Raw genomic sequence first — 16,468 nt, forward strand, 5'->3', positions numbered from 1 at the left:
CAATCTGGACTGGAAAAGGGTTTGTCGCTCGGCTCCCTTAAGGGACAAGTCTCAGCGCTCTGTGTTTTTCCAGAAGCGCCTAGCCAGACTTCCACAGGTACGCACGTTCCTGCAGGGGGTTTGTCACATCGTTCCTCCTTACAAGCGGCCGTTAGAACCCTGGGATCTGAACAGGGTGCTGATGGTTCTTCAGAAACCACCATTCGAGCCAATGAGATATTTCTCTCTCACGCCTTTCGTGGAAAGTGGTTTTTCTAGTAGCAGTCACTTCACTTCGGAGAGTGTCTGAGCTAGCAGCGCTGTCATGCAAAGCCCCTTTCCTGGTTTTTCACCAGGACAAGGTGGTTCTGCGTCCGGTTCCGGAATTTCTCCCTAAGGTGGTATCCCCCTTTCATCTCAATCAGGATATCTCCTTACCTTCTTTTTGTCCTCATCCAGTTCACCAATGTGAAAAGGTTTTGCACTTGTTAGATCTGGTGAGAGCACTCAGACTCTACATTTCTCGTACGGCGCCCCTGCGCCGCTCGGATGCACTCTTTGTCCTTGTCGCTGGCCAGCGTAAAGGGTCACAGGCTTCCAAATCAACCTTGGCTCGGTGGATCAAGGAGCCAATTCTCGAAGCCTACCGTTCGGCTGGGCTTCCGGTTCCCTCAGGGCTGAAGGCCCATTCTACCAGAGCCGTGGGCGCGTCCTGGGCTTTGAGGCACCAGGCTACGGCTCAGCAGGTGTGTCAGGCGGCTACCTGGTCGAGCCTGCACACTTTCACGAAACACTATCAGGTGCATACCTATGCTTCGGCGGATGCCAGCCTAGGTAGACGAGTCCTTCAGGCGGCGGTTGCCCACCTGTAGGAAGAGGCCGTTTTACGGCTCTCTTACGAGGTATTATTTTACCCACCCAGGGACTGCTTTTGGACGTCCCAATTGTCTGGGTCTCCCAATGGAGCGACAAAGAAGAAGGGAATTTTGTTTACTTACCGTAAATTCCTTTTCTTCTAGCTCCAATTGGGAGACCCAGCGCCCGCCCCTGTTTTTTTGTGTACACATGTTGTTCATGTTGAATGGTTTCAGTTCTCCGATATTCCTTCGGATTGAAGTTACTTTAAACCAGTTTATAATTCTTTTTCCTCCTTCTTGCTTTTGCACCAAAACTGAGGAGCCCGTGGGAGCACGGGGGGTGTATAGGCAGAAGGGGAGGGGCTTAACACTTTTAAGTGTAATACTTTGTGCGGCCTCCGGAGGCATAGCCTATACACCCAATTGTCTGGGTCTCCCAATTGGAGCTAGAAGAAAAGGAATTTACGGTAAGTAAACAAAATTCCCTTCTTCTTCGCTAAAGGTATTTATTGAATCTGTATAACAGCGCCATTATGGCCATGATTTACGTTAACATGCAAAATCGTGTTGACTGGTTCTCTCTAAGAGGGTTAGAATTGGGATCTGTGATCGAAAGCAGGCTGCATTGTTTCTCTGTTGTGCTCTATCTGTATAACATTTCTGTATCTGTTAATTAGTAAATGTAGGAATCATTTGGAACATCTTTTGTTTGCAGGCGTTTCCTCGATTGAGCCCGGGTGGATTCCTGCCTTGCTTCCACAGTATTGTCATTTTGGAGACCCGCTAGACGATCCATCTCCAACCTTTTGTCAAGCATCCGGAAGGGTGAAGTGTCACCGGCAAAGCACCTTCTGTATGTATAATTGAAGATACTTTCAGATTTGTTCTTGGTTTTATTAGCTGATTATGAAACTTTCATACTTTGGCTAATGATGTACATAGATATAAGACTTTAAGCGGTTGTGCACTACTTGGACAACACCTTCTCATTCCACCTGTTTGCCCCCATTAAAATAAAAAAAGTTTATACTCCCCTTCCGTTCTGGCTTCGTTCCAGCGGTGACAGCACTCGCTCTCTCAGGGCTCACATGATATGTCATACAAGCCGCATGCCCAAGCGGAGCAATCTTCACTGCCTCTGCCTTCGGACATTTCACACATCAAGAGGAAGTGAGCATGCAGCCGCAGCTCTTAGGCTATGTCTGAACTCTTCATTTTTGTGGTGACCACAGAAATGCACCAAAAACCTACCCTATGGTAAAAAAAAACCAACAAAAAACGCACGTTGGGGCAAAAAAAGCATGTTTTTTTTTAAAACATTTTTTGTATTTTTATATGCTTTTTTGACGCTTTTATTTTGTCACCAGTGGTTTAAAAACACAGGGGAAAAAGCAACATGCTGCATTTTTATGGTCACCTCAACGTGCGCACAGCAAATCTGAAAACTCAGACTTTGCCAGGGAAGGAAATTCATGCAGTTTGTGGTGACTAAAAGGTCACCACAAAATGCACCAAAACTGCAGCATGCGCATGAGGCCTTACTTTCTCTTTGTTACTTACTCGTCCGAAGGTTTTGATGCTGAAGCTGGCATGACATAAAATTGTGAGCTGCAGGAGAGAGTGCTACCACCACTGGAACAGCGCCTGCACGGCAGGGGAGCATCAGCTTTATTTTAACGGAGGCATACATGGGGAATGAGAAGGGGTTGTCCTCTATGAGGCTATGTGCCCACGGGGAAAGTGTCCTGCGGATATATCCGCACAAGCTCCCAGAAAACCGCAGCACAACTTTGTCTGTTTCCATGCTGCGGTTTTATTGTAGAATGTCCTGCAGATATGCTGCGGTCATTCTGCATTGAGGATACAGTACCATGGCTTCGGCACTGCATCCTAAATGCAGAACAAGTGCTGAGTGATCGGGGCGTTCATACTTACCTCCATCACACTTCACTTCAGTTTCCGGCCGGGTCTGTTCTGCACATTGCTGGAGAAGTGGGCGGGCCTGAACTAGCTCTGGCTGTCACATGACCAGAGCTCGTGCAGGCCCCGCCCACCTCCTGGTTCTGGCTCCACTGCCGTCCTCTGCACTGGAGGAAGTGACTCGGGTGTCTTCAATCAAGTCACGCAGGTAAGTATGGTATCCTGCGGAGAAATCCGCAGGAATTATTCACATGCTGCAGATTTTTCCGCAGGGAAATCTGCATTATTTCCGCTGCGGAAAAAAACGCAGCATGGGCACAGCAGTTATAAAATGCCATAGAAATGGCTGGGGACTCGCTCTACAGCGGATTTTTGAAAAATCTGCTGAATTTCCGCAAAAATATTGCGGCAAATTCCGCTCATTTTCCGCAGCGTGGGCACGTAGCCTTAGAGATATCTACTTATGATTCCAAGGTCCTACATAAATTACATAAAAATCTATACTTGCGTCCAAAACCAGTGCCACTCCTCTGCTGTTTGCCCTGTGTTTTCTGCCAGTTTTGGGCGTAAACAATATCATCTGACCACTACAGCTAATTAGCGGCTGCCGACTGACTGTAATCTTCACAATTTTGTGACCAAAAGGAGATCCAAATAGCTAGCTCACTTGAGTCTGTAAATTGCACAAAGAGCTCGGACAAACAATCTGTAGTAGCGTGGAAATCCAACAGGTGACAAGACATTCCAGCTCCAAACTGAAATAAAATGCAAAGCTTTTATTGCATATTAAATATAAAAAAAAAAACCAGCGTGGCATCTAAACAGCGTGGCTGTTTATCACCTACAGGCGTCAGCAACCCCATCATAATCATCATCAGACCAACATGATTTGTTATTTGCATGTTCTCTTTTTGGAATTTGGATTTTAATATTGCAATTAAAGCTTTAAATTTAATTTCACGTTGTAACTGGAGTTTATCTATTTGCCTTCACTATTGTGTCCAAGTGGAAGACCGCTTCCACGTAAATTTGGCTGTAGTGGTCATTGTTTACTCTAGGAGACAAGAAGGGCTCTGAGGCGGGGAAGCAACGCCGGTATGGGGTACAAGAATTTTTTATATATATTTGTTGTCGAGCCCTGTGGCCATTAATAGATTTATTTTTTTCCCCCAGAATTGGACAACACTTTTAAGATATATTGATTTAATACTTTAATGCAACTGCAAGAACAAATCCAAACATGGACATTTTTTTTTTTCTTCATCGTTCCTTATGGGAGACCCAGACCATGGGTGTATAGCTTCTGCCTCCGGAGGACACACAAAGTACTACACTAAAAAGTGTAGCTCCTCCCTCCGAGCATATACACCCCCTGGATAACCAAATCTAGCCAGTTCAATGCTTTGTGTTCAGGAGGCACACATCCACACATGCATTCTCATATGATTTTTGATTTTAAACAGTTGGAAGAAAAGTGGGTCCAAGCTGGACTCCCGGCATGTCCCTTCTCACCCCACTGTGTCGGCGGTGTTGTTAAGGTTGATTTCAAGGCTGGAGCCTTTTCATGCCGCGCTCCTTCACCATCCCTCGGGCTCTGGCTTGAAGTGGGAGCCAGCACGGTTCTCACTGCTTTGCAGGAGACCGGTCTCCATCCGCAGCCCTTTCAGGACCCTGCCGGACGGAGCACTCATCCCTCAGGGACCTGGCCCTGCGTCTCATAAGCTAAGTATTTGAGACGTTATTGAGGGGTCCCTTGTACATTTATTGTGGGGAGAGTGTGTTATTTAACTTTGCTGTGATTTCCGGCCGGTTCTCTGGTTTTCACCTGAGAACCGCGCCGAGGGTGCCTGCTCGCCGGCCGCATTGTAAAATTTAGGCCCCGGCTTCGGCTGCGGCCTACTTTCGTTTTCACTGCCCCTGCATGTCAGTCATGCAGAGGGACAGTGCGGCGCCGCCCACCGGCCGTTCAGCTCAGGGGAGGACACTCCTCTCTGAGGAGATGTTTCCCTCCCCTGGATATCTCCTTGGCACTCCGGTTCCCGCTCTTGGACTAGGCCCCGCCCCCCCTCCTTCCCCCGGCGCCATTTTATCAGCGTTCTCACACTGATCGGCGCTGGCTGCTGCATCTCTGCAACCTGTCTGGGGATCCGAGCTGTGGAATCCGGAGGGCACACAAAACGGTCTGGTAAGCCACAACCTCTGGTTGTGGACCTTCTTATACACTCTCTGGGGATCATTCTGAAGGAGTGTGTTCTTTACTGCAGAGCCTCCACCTCAGCAGCATGTCTCACACTAGGAGCAAGGCTGTACTCAATATGCACGGCATGTAAGCTTGTACTGCCTGAACCGAGCACATATCCACATTGTGATGCCTGCTCTAACATGGTGGTACCTCAGCCTGGAGTCTCCCCAGTGGTCCCTCCAGCTGCTCCGGCCCCGGTGGCTGATCCCCCGGCTTGGGTAGATTCGTTTTCTAAGGCTATCTCCCAGTCCTTTGCCGACTCCATGGCACAGCTGTCCCGGACTCTGCTGAGCATGCATCAGCCCCCTTCTCAGGGTGCCTCTGCTGCTTCGGCTCGCTCTGCAGAGCTCACAGAGGATTCTTCATCTGCTCCCAGACCCCGTCCTCCTAAAAGGAGACGCAGGGTCCACTCTCCTTCCTCGTCCCGCGGCTCCGATTCACGAGCCGACTCGCAGGACGAGGAGGAGGTCTTTACTGGGGGCTCGGACGCTACCTCCATGTGCCCCATTGATCTGACCGAGGGTGATGCGGATGTTAGTGATTTGATTGCGTCCATTAATTCTGTACTGGACCTCAATCCGCCAGTATCAGAGGAGCAACCCTCTCTGGCAGAAAAGCACCAGTTTACCTTGCCTAAGAGAACAAGGAGTGTGTTCTTTAACCACTCCAGTTTTCAAGCCACTGTATCCAAGCCCAGAGCCTGTCCTGACAAACTCTTCCCAAAGCGTGGTTCTGATGACCGTTTTCCTTTTCCACCAGAGATGGTCAAGGAGTGGGCTCACTCACCAAAGGTAGACCCTCCGGTGTCTAGACTCTCAGCCCGGACAGTTGTATCTGTGGCTGATGGCACCTCACTTAAGGATCCCACTGACCGCCAGGTTGACCTCCTGGCCAAGTCGGTCTATGAGGCGGCAGGGGCCTCGTTCTCCCCGTCCTTTGCAGCAGTGTGGGCTCTCAAAGCCATCTCTGCTTCCCTAGAGGAGATGCATTCCCTCACTAGGGACTCTATGCCTGAATTGGTTGCCTTAACTTCCCAGGCTTCAGCCTTTTCAGCCTACGCCATGTCTGCCATGCTGGAGGCTTCTCACCGCACTGCGGTGGCCTCCGCTAATTCCCTCGCTATCCGCAGGATCTTGAGGCTTCGACAGTGGAAGGCAGATGCTTCCTCAAAGAAGTACCTTGCTGGGCTCCCATTTGCTGGGTCCAGGCTGTTCGGTGAACAACTGGATGAAATAATTAAGGAGGCTACTGGCGGGAAGAGTACTTCCTTGCCACAGACTAAAACCAGGAAACCTGTCCAGAGCAGGAACCAGTCGAGGTTTCGTTCCTTTCGTTCCTCTATCTGGTCGTCCTCTAAGCCCTCGGCCTCGTCCACTAACTCAGCCAAGGACCAAAAGCCCACCTGGCGCAAGAAGCCGCGTCCACAAAGGTCCGCAGGAGCTGCTGCCACCAAGGCAGCCTCCTCTTGACTATCTGGCCGAGCCAGCAACGTCCTTGGTCGGTGGCAGGCTCTCCCACTTTGGCGACGTGTGGTTTCAACACGTCTCCGATCAGTGGGTGTGGGATATCATCTCCCACGGCTACAGGATAGAGTTCTCTTCCAGCCCGCCAAACAGATTCTCTCTGTCAACTCCCCCCTGCTCCAAGGCCGCCGCCTTCTCTCAGGCCGTGGCATCCTTACAGGCCAACGGAGTAATTGTACCGGTTCCCGCCAGGGAACGGTTCAGAGGTTTTTACTCAAATCTCTTCCTAGTCCCCAAAAAGGACGGTTCCTTCCGGCCCATCCTGGATCTCAAGCTTCTCAACAAGCATGTTCAGGTGCGGCATTTTCGCATAGAGTCTCTGCGATCAGTCATTGCCTCAATGACCCAAGGAGATTTCCTGGCATCCATCGACATCAGAGATGCCTATCTGCATGTGCCAATTGCTGTTTCACACCAGCGTTGGCTACGTTTTGCAATCGGAGAGGAACATTTCCAATTCGTGGCTCTCCCCTTCGGGTTAGCCACGGCCCCTCGAGTATTTACCAAGGTCATGGCAGCAGTGGTTGCGGTTCTGCACCTCCAGGGGTTGGCAGTGATTCCTTACCTGGACGACCTTCTTGTCAAGGCTTCATCCAGTGCAGACTGTCAGCGGAGTGTCTCGCTCACTCTCGCCACGCTTGTTCAATTCAGGTGGCTTGTCAATCTGCCCAAGTCCACTCTGACCCCGACCCAAAAACGTACGTACCTAGGGATGCAATTCGAGACTCTGCCGGCACTTGTGAAGCTGCCCTTAGTCAAACAGAAGTCCCTCTATCTGGCGGTGCACTCTCTGTTGAGGCCCCGCCGTCATTCCATCAGGCACCTTATGCAGGTGCTGGGTCAGATGGTGGCGTCAATGGAAGCGGTTCCCTTTGCCCAGTTCCATCTGCGTCCTCTGCAGCTGGACATTCTCCGCTGTTGGGACAAGCGGACTTCTTCCTTGCACAGGTTGGTGGCTCTGTCGCCACAGACCAGGAGCTCTCTTCAGTGGTGGCTTCGGCCACTCTCTCTGTCTCAGGGACGCTCCTTCCTGATCCCGTCCTGGGTGATTCTCACCACGGATGCCAGTCTATCCGGCTGGGGAGCAGTATTTCTCCACCACCGAGCACAGGGCACTTGGACTCCGTCCGAATCAGCCCTCTCGATCAATGTGCTGGAGATCAGAGCTGTGCTTCTAGCTCTCGTAGCCTTTCACCACCTGTTGGCGGGCAAGCACATTCCAGTCCAGTCAGACAACGCGACAGCAGTTGCCTACATCAATCACCAGGGCGGGAGTCGCAGCCGCCTGGCAATGTTGGAGGTTCAACGCATCCTTCAGTGGACGGAGGACTCAAAGTCCACCATATCCGCAGTCCACATCCCAGGCGTAGAAAACTGGGAGGCAGATTATCTCAGCCGTCAAGCAGTGGACAGCGGCGAGTGGGCTCTGCACCCGGCAGTGTTCCGGTCGATCTGCCGCAAGTGGGGCACTCCGCAAGTGGCTCTAATGGCATCCCGGCACAACAACAAGGTCCCGGTTTACGTGGCTCGCTCCCACGATCCTCAGGCCTTTGCAGCGGACGCGCTGGTTCAGGATTGGTCCCAGTTCCGTCTGTCTTACGTGTTTCCCCCTCTAGCTCTCTTGCCCAGAGTCCTGCGCAAGATCAGAATGGAGGGCCGTCGGGTCATACTCATTGCTCCAGACTGGCCCAGGCGAGCTTGGTACCCAGACCTGCTCCGTCTGTCCGTAGAGGTGCCGTGGCATCTCCCGGACCGCCCAGACCTTCTCTCACAAGGTCCGTTTTTCCGCCAGAATTCTGCGGCTCTCAGATTGACGGCGTGGCTCTTGAGTCATGGATCCTGACGGCTTCCGGCATTCCTCCCGAAGTCATCTCCACTATGACTCAGGCTCGGAAGTCTTCCTCGGCCAAGATTTACCACAGGACTTGGAGAATTTTCCTGTCCTGGTGTCGTTCTTCCGGGCATGCCCCTTGGCCTTTTTCCTTGCCGACCATCCTGTCCTTTCTACAGTCCGGCCTTCAGCTAGGACTATCCCTCAATTCCCTTAAGGGACAGGTCTCTGCGCTGTCAGTGTTGTTCCAGCGGCGTATCGCCCGACTGGCCCAGGTGCGCACCTTCATGCAGGGCGCATCTCACATCATTCCACCTTACCGGCGGCCTTTGGATCCCTGGGACCTTAATCTGGTCCTCACGGCCTTACAGAAACCCCCCTTTGAGCCTCTTAGGGAGGTTCCCTTGTTTAGACTTTCACAGAAGGTCGTTTTTCTGGTGGCCATAACTTCTCTCAGGAGAGTCTCTGATTTGGCTGCGCTCTCTTCGGAGTCACCTTTTTTGGTTTTTCACCAAGACAAGGTGGTTCTCCGTCCGACTCCGGACTTTCTCCCTAAGGTGGTGTCTCCTTTCCACCTTAACCAGGACATTTCATTGCCCTCCTTTTTGTGCTGACCACATGTCAGCGCAAGGGTCTCTCGGCCTCTAAACCGACCCTAGCTCGTTGGATTAGGTCGGCCATATCCGATGCCTACCAGTGCACTCAGGTGCCTCCCCCGCCGGGGATCAAGGCGCATTCGACCAGAGCTGTCGGTGCCTCTTGGGCTTTCAGGCACCAGGCTACGGCTCAGCAGGTCTGTCAGGCTGCCACTTGGTCTAGTCTGCACACCTTTTCGAAGCACTATCAAGTGCATGCTCATGCTTCGGCAGATGCGAGCTTGGGCAGACGCATCCTTCAGGCGGCTGTCGCCCATTTGTGAAGTTAGGTTTTGCCTACTTCTCAGTTTTCTGTTTATTTCCCACCCATGGACTGCTTTGAGACGTCCCATGGTCTGGGTCTCCCATAAGGAACGATGAAGAAAAAGAGAATTTTGTTTACTTACCGTAAATTCTTTTTCTTATAGTTCCGACATGGGAGACCCAGCACCCTCCCTGTTGCCTGTTGGCAGTTTTCTTGTTCCATGTGTTTTCACCGGCTGTTGTTGTAGACAGAGGTTCCGGTTGTTCCGGGTTTTGCTCTGTCTCTACTTGTGGGTGGATGTCCTCCTTCAGCTTTTGCACTAAACTGGCTAGATTTGGTTATCCAGGGGGTGTATATGCTCGGAGGGAGGAGCTACACTTTTTAGTGTAGTACTTTGTGTGTCCTCCAGAGGCATAAGCTATACACCCATGGTCTGGGTCTCCCATGTCGGAACTATAAGAAAAAGAATTTACGGTAAGTAAACAAAATTCTCTTTTTTTCTTTGTAAGTCTTATTGATTTCACACAGTTTTTGGAGTCTTCTTTGTACGTTTAAAATTTACCTAAAACAGCCATGTGTTTATGTTCAATTTTTAATGTATTTTTAAGTCATTTAACCAGTTGATGACCGGGTGAGTTTCCATTTTTTTGCATCAGTTTTGCTGTGAAGCGTTATTTTTTGCGGGACAAGTTGTACTTTTAAATGAAACCAGAAGTTTTACCATATAGTGTACTAGAAAGTGACAAAAAAAAATTCCGAGTGCAGAAAAATTGCAAAGTGTGACCGCATGATTGTTTTGGGGATACATTATTCACTGTGTTCACTGTATGGTAAAACTGATGTCTGTGTGATGCCTCAGGTTGGTACAAGTTCGTAGACCCCAAACATGTAGGTTTACTTTTATCTAAGGGGTAAAAAAATTCAGACGTTTGTCCCAAAAAAGTGGTGCACTTTTTGCTCTATTTTTCCGCAATCTGTAGCGTTCTCGTTTTCTTTATCGTTCCTTTGGGAGATCCATACCATGGGTGTTTAGCTTCTGCCTACGGAGGACACACAAAGTACTACACTAAAAAGTGTAGCTCCTCCCTCTGAGCTTATACACCCCCTGGTAGCCAGTCCTAGCCAGTTTATTGCTTTTTGTCAGGAGGCATACATCCACACATGCATTCTCATCTGATTTGTTTGACTTTTGGAAAGAGTTTGAAGAAAAGCGGGTCCATGTCTGGACTCCCGGCATGTCCCTTCTCACCCCACTGTGTCGGCGGTGTTGTTAAGGTTGATTTACAAGGCTGCAGCCTTACATGCCGCGCTCCTTCACCATCCCTTCTGGGCTATGGCTTGAAGTGGGAGCCAGCACAGTCTCCATGCCTGGCAGGAGTCCGGTCTCCATCCACAGCCCCTTGAGGATTCTGTTGGACCGGAGCACTCATCCCCAGGGACATGGCCCTGCGTGTCTGAGCAGCTAAGTACCTGAGACGTTTATGTTGGGGGTCCCGGTTCTTTATTGTAAGGGGAGAGTATGCTGTATGTGATTGTTTTAACTTTTCCGGCGGATTCTCTAGCTTTTGCCTGAGAACCGCGCCGATGGTGCCTGCTTGTCGGCCTCGCCGCTTAAATTTTGGCCCCGGCTTCGCCGGAGGCCTAGTTTCATTTTCCTGCCCTCGCATGTCACTCATGCAGAGGGACAGGTTCGGCTCCTCCCGGCGGCCGTTCTACACAGGGGAGGGACACTCCCCACTGCTGGGGCGTCCCTCCTTCCCTGCAGGTCTCTATAGCCCTCCAGTTCCCGCTCTTTTATAGGAACGCCCCCTAGTCATTTCTCAGGCAGAGTTCACTCTGCTCTGGGACATCCTGCATTCTGCATCTCTGCTGAGGTGCTGCGACTAGGGGACCGGGCTTTGGGATCTGGAGGGCACACAACACCGCACTCAGCGGTCTGGTAAGCCACAGCCGGTCTCCGGTTGTGGACCTCTATATATTCACCCTGGGGTTCATTCTCTGCAAAGCCCCCACTCCAACAGCATGTCTCACACAAGGAGCAAGGCTCCAAAGCTTTATTCTGCATGCACTGCATGTAAGCTCCTGCTGCCTGAGCCGAGCACCTATCCACATTGTGATGTCTGCTCTAACTTGGCGGTGCCACAGCCTGGAGTCTCACCCCCAGTGGTCTCTCAGGCTGCTGCTGCACCTGTGGCTGAACCCCCGGCCTGGGTAGAGTCCTTTTCTAGGTCCATATCCCAGTAATTTGCTGAGTCCATGGGTCTTTTGTCCAGGACTTTGATGAATATGCATCAGCCCCCCTCACAGGGTGTCTCTAATACTCTTGACAGAGGACTCCTATCCTCTGACCTCCGTCCATCGGAGCTCACGTAGGATTAATGATCCCAGACCCCGTCCTTCTAAGAGAAGGCGCAGGGTTTCCTCCCCCTCCCCTTCCCACGGCTCTGTCTCAAGAGCTGACTCTCAAGATGAGGATGCCCTCACTGGGGGCTTGGAGGCTATGTATCCCATCGATTTCTCTGAGGGTGACTCAGATCTTAGTGATTTGATTGCTTCTGTTAATTCTGTGCTGGATCTCAATCCGCCAGTGTCAGAGGAGCAACTCTCTTTGGCAGAAAAACATCAGTTTACCTCGCCTAAGAGAGTGAAGAGTGTGTTCTTTAACCACTCCAGTTTTCAGACCGCTGTGACCAAACCCAGGGCCTGCCCTGACCAACGCTTTCCAAAGCATGGTTCTGATGACCGGTTTCCATTTCCACCTGAGGTGGTCAAGGAGTGGTCTCACTCCCCAAAGGTAGACCCTCCGGTGTCTAGGCTATCAGCCCGGACCGTTGTGTCGGTGGCTGACGGCACCTCACTTAAAGATTCCACTGACCGTCAGATTGACCTTCTGGCCAAATCTGTGTATGAAGCTGCGGGGGGCGCGTTTTCTCCGTCTTTTGCAGCAGTGTGGGCTCCCAAAGCCATCTCTGCTTCTCTAGAGGAGATGCATTCCCTCACCAAGGAATCTATGCCCGAGATGGTTACCTTAACTGCTCAGGCTTCAGCCTTTTCATCTTATGCCATGTCTGCCATGCTAGAGGCTGCTCACCGCACTGCGGTGGCTTCAGCTAATTCTCTTGTTATCCGCAGGATTTTGTGGCTTCGAGAGTGGAAGGCAGATGCTTCTTCCAAGAAGTTTCTTGCTGGGCTCCCTTTTGCTGGTTCACGGCTGTTTGGTGAACAGCTGGATGAAATCATTAAAGAAGCTACTGGCGGGAAAAGTACTTCCATGCCACAAGCCAAGACCAGGAAACCCGCCCAGGGTAGGAATCAATCGAGGTTTCGTTCCTTTCTTTCCTCCAACTGGTCATCCTCTAAGCCTTCCGCCTCGTCCGCTAACTCAGCCAAGGATCAGAAATCCAACTGGCGCCCAAAAGCGCGTCCGCAGAAGACCGCAGGAGCTCCTGCCACTAAGGCAGCTTCCTCATGACTCTCGGCCCGCTCCAGCCACGTCCTTAGTCGGTGGCAGGCTCTCCCACTTTGGCGACGCTTGGTTAAAGCAAGTCTCTGATCAGTGGGTGAGAGACATCATATCTCACGGCTACAGGATAGAATTCTCTTCCAGCCCTCCAAACAGATTTTTTTTCTCTCAACTCCCCCCTGCTCCAAGGCCGCCGCCTTCTCGCAGGCCGTGGCGTCCTTGCAGGCAAACGGAGTGATTTGTCCCAGTTCCCGCTCAGGAACGGTTCAGAGGTTTTTACTCAAATCTCTTCCTAGTTCCAAAAAAGGACGGTACCTTCCGGCCCATCCTGGATCTCAAGCTTCTCAACAAGCATGTCCGGGTGCGGCATTTTCGCATGGAGTCTCTGCGATCAGTCATTGCCTCTATGACCCAAGGGGAGTTCCTGGCGTCCATCGACATCAGAGATGCCTATCTACATGTGCCAATCGCAGTGTCACATCAGCGTTGGTTACGTTTTGCGATAGGAGAGGATCATTTCTAATTCGTGGCTCTCCCCTTCGGGTTAGCCACGGCCCCTCGGGTATTCACCAAGGTCATGGCGGCAGTGATTGCGGTCCTGCACCTCCAGGGGTTAGCAGTGCTTCCTTATCTGGACGACCTTCTGGTCAAGGGTACATCCAGCGCAGACTGTCAGCGGAGTGTTTCGCTCACTCTCGCCACCCTAGCCCAATTCGGGTGGATTGTCAATCTTCCCAAATCCACTCTGACTCCGACCCAGAGTCTCACGTACCTAGGGATGCAGTTCGAGACTTTGCCGGCACTTGTGAAGTTGCCCTTAATCAAACAGCAGTCTCTCCGGCTAGCGGTGCGCTCTCTCCTGAGGCCCCGCCGTTATTCCCTCAGGCGCCTGATGCAGGTGCTGGGTCAAATGGTGGCCTCCATGGAAGGCGGTTCCCTTTGCCCAGTTCCATCTGCGTCCTCTGCAGCTGGACATTCTCCGCTGTTGGGACAAGCGGCCTTCCTCCTTACAGAGGTTAGTGGCTCTGTCGCCACGGACCAGGAGCTCTCTTCAGTGGTGGCTTCGACCCCTCTCCCTGTCCCAAGGGCGCTCCTTCCTGACTCCGTCCTGGGTGATTCTCACCACGGATGCCAGCCTATCCGGCTGGGGAGCGGTACATCTCCACCACAGAGCACAGGGCACTTGGACTCCGTCCGAGTCAGCCCTTTCAATCAATGTGCTGGAAACCAGAGCTGTGCTTTTAGCTCTCCTAGCCTTTCACCACCTGTTGGCGGGCAGGCACATTCGAGTCCAGTCAGACAACGCGACAGTGGTTGCCTACATCAATCACCAAGGCGGGACACGCAGCCGCCTGGCAATGTTGGAGGTCCAACGCATTCTTCAATGGGCGGAGGACTCCAAGTCCACCATATCCGCAGTCCACATCCCTGGCGTAGAAAACTGGGAGGCAGATTATCTCAGCCGTCAATCCGTGGACGGAGGCGTGTGGTCCCTGCACCCGGCAGTGTTTCAGTCAATCTGCCGCAAGTGGGGCACTCCGGACGTGGACCTAATGGCATCCCGTCACAACAACAAGGTTCTGGTTTACGTGGCTCGCTCCCACGATCCTCAGGCCTTCGCCGCGGACGCTCTGGTTCAAGACTGGTCCCAGTTTCGTCTGTCCTACGTGTTTCCCCCTCTAGCTCTCTTGCCCAGAGTCCTGCGCAAGATCAGAATGGTGGGCCGTCGAATCATCCTCATTGCACCGGACTGGCCCAGGCGAGCTTGGTATCCGGACCTGCTCCAACTGTCCGTGGAGATGCCGTGGCATCTTCCGGACCGTCCAGACCTGCTCTCGCAAGGTCCGTTTTTCCGCCCGAATTCTGCGGCACTCAATTTGACGGCGTGGCTCTTGAGTCCTGGATTTTGACGGCTTCTGGTATTCCTCCTGAAGTCATCTCCACTATGACTCGGGCCCGTAAGTCTTCCTCCGTCAAGATCTATCACAGGACTTGGAAAATTTTCCTGTCCTCGTGTCGCTCTTCCGGCCATTCTCCTTGGCCATTCTCGTTGCCGACCCTTCTGTCTTTTTTACAGTCCGGTCTGCAGCTAGGACTGTCCCTCAACTCTCTCAAGGGACAAGTCTCGGCTCTATCAGTGCTGTTCCAGCGGCGTCTCGACCGGCTGGCTCAGGTCCGCACCTTCATGCAAGGTGCGTCTCACATCATTCCGCCTTATCGGCGGCCCTTGGATCCCTGGGACCTTAACTTGGTCCTCACGGTATTGCAGAAACCCCCTTTCGAGCCCCTTAGGGAGGTTTCTTTGTATCGTCTTTCTCAAAAGGTGGCCTTTCTAGTTGCCATAACTTCTCTCAGGAGAGTCTCTGATTTGGCTGCGCTCTCCTCGGAGTCACCTTTTTTGGTTTTTCACCAAGACAAGGTAGTTCTCCGTCCGACCCCGGACTCTCTTCCTAAGGTGGTCTCTCCCTTCCACCTTAACCAGGATATTTCCTTGCCTTCCTTCTGTCCGGCCCCTGTTCATCGCTTTGAGAAAGCGCTGCATACTCTAGATCTGGTGCGTGCTCTCCGGATTTATGTGTCTCGCACCCCTGCGCTTAGGCGGTGCACCTCTCTTTTTGTGCTAACCACAGGGCGGCGCAAGGGTCTCTCTGCTTCTAAGCCGACCTTGGCCCGTTGGATTAGATCGACCATTTCGGATGCCTACCAGAGTACTCAGGTGCCTCCCCCGCCGGGGATCAAAGCACACTCGACCAGAGCTGTCGGTGCCTCTTGGGCTTTTAGGCACCAGGCTACGGCTCAACAAGTCTGTCAGGCTGCCACTTGGACTAGCCTGCATACCTTTTCGAAGCACTACCAAGTGCATGCTCATGCTTCGGCAGATGCGAGCTTGGGCAGACGCATCCTTCAGGCGGCTGTCGCCCACTTGTGAAGTTAGGCTCCGCCTACTTCTTAGTTTTTCTGTTTATTCCCACCCTGGGACAGCTTTGGAACGTCCCATGGTCTGGGTCTCCCAAAGGAACGATGAAGAAAGAGAATTTTGTTACTTACCGTAAATTCTTTTTCTTATAGTTCCGTATTGGGAGACCCAGCTCCCTCCCTGTTGCCTGTTGGCAATTTTCTTGTTCCGTGTGTTATCACCGGCTGTTGTCGTGGACAGAGTCTCCGGTTGTTCCGGTTCTTACTCGGTTCTACTTGTGGGTGGCTATTCTCCTTCAGCTTTTGCACTAAACTGGCTAGGACTGGCTACCAGGGGGTGTATAAGCTCAGAGGGAGGAGCTACACTTTTAAGTGTAGTACTTTGTGTGTCCTCCGGAGGCAGAAGCTAAACACCCATGGTATGGGTCTCCCAAAGGAACGATAAAGAAAGCGAGAACGCTACAGATTGCGGAAAAATAGAGCAAAAAGTGCACCACTTTTTTGGGACAAACGTCTGAATTTTTTTAACCCCTTAGATAAAAGTAAACCTACATGTTTGGGGTCTACGAACTTGTACCAACCTAGGACTGGCTACCAGGGGGTGTATCAGCTCAGAGGGAGGAGCTACACTTTTAAGTGTAGTACTTTGTGTGTCCTCCGGAGGCAGAAGCTAAACACCCATGGTATGGGTCTCCCAATACGGAACTATAAGAAAAAGAATTTACGGTAAGTAATAAAATTCTCTTTTTTCTCGATATGGGGCTCAGTGATGGCTTATTTTTTGCGTCTCGAGCTGACGTTTTTAATGATAACATTTTTGCACAGATAATACGATTT

General features: G+C 51.7%; 1 protein-coding gene across 2 annotated transcripts in view; it reads left to right on the plus strand.

Annotated features, from left to right (window-relative positions):
• The window catches only part of DHX37 (DEAH-box helicase 37), a 218,764-nt gene that overhangs the window by 193,285 nt on the left and 9,011 nt on the right, over positions 1-16,468 (plus strand). For both annotated transcript variants that reach the window (XM_075322468.1, XM_075322461.1), the window contains exon 24: positions 1,552-1,689. In XM_075322468.1, coding sequence (XP_075178583.1) covers positions 1,552-1,689 — 138 coding nt within the window. The remainder of the gene's footprint in view (positions 1-1,551; positions 1,690-16,468) is intronic.

The sequence above is a fragment of the Anomaloglossus baeobatrachus genome, chromosome 1 (assembly GCF_048569485.1).
Source record: "Anomaloglossus baeobatrachus isolate aAnoBae1 chromosome 1, aAnoBae1.hap1, whole genome shotgun sequence".
Taxonomy (NCBI): domain Eukaryota; kingdom Metazoa; phylum Chordata; class Amphibia; order Anura; family Aromobatidae; genus Anomaloglossus; species Anomaloglossus baeobatrachus.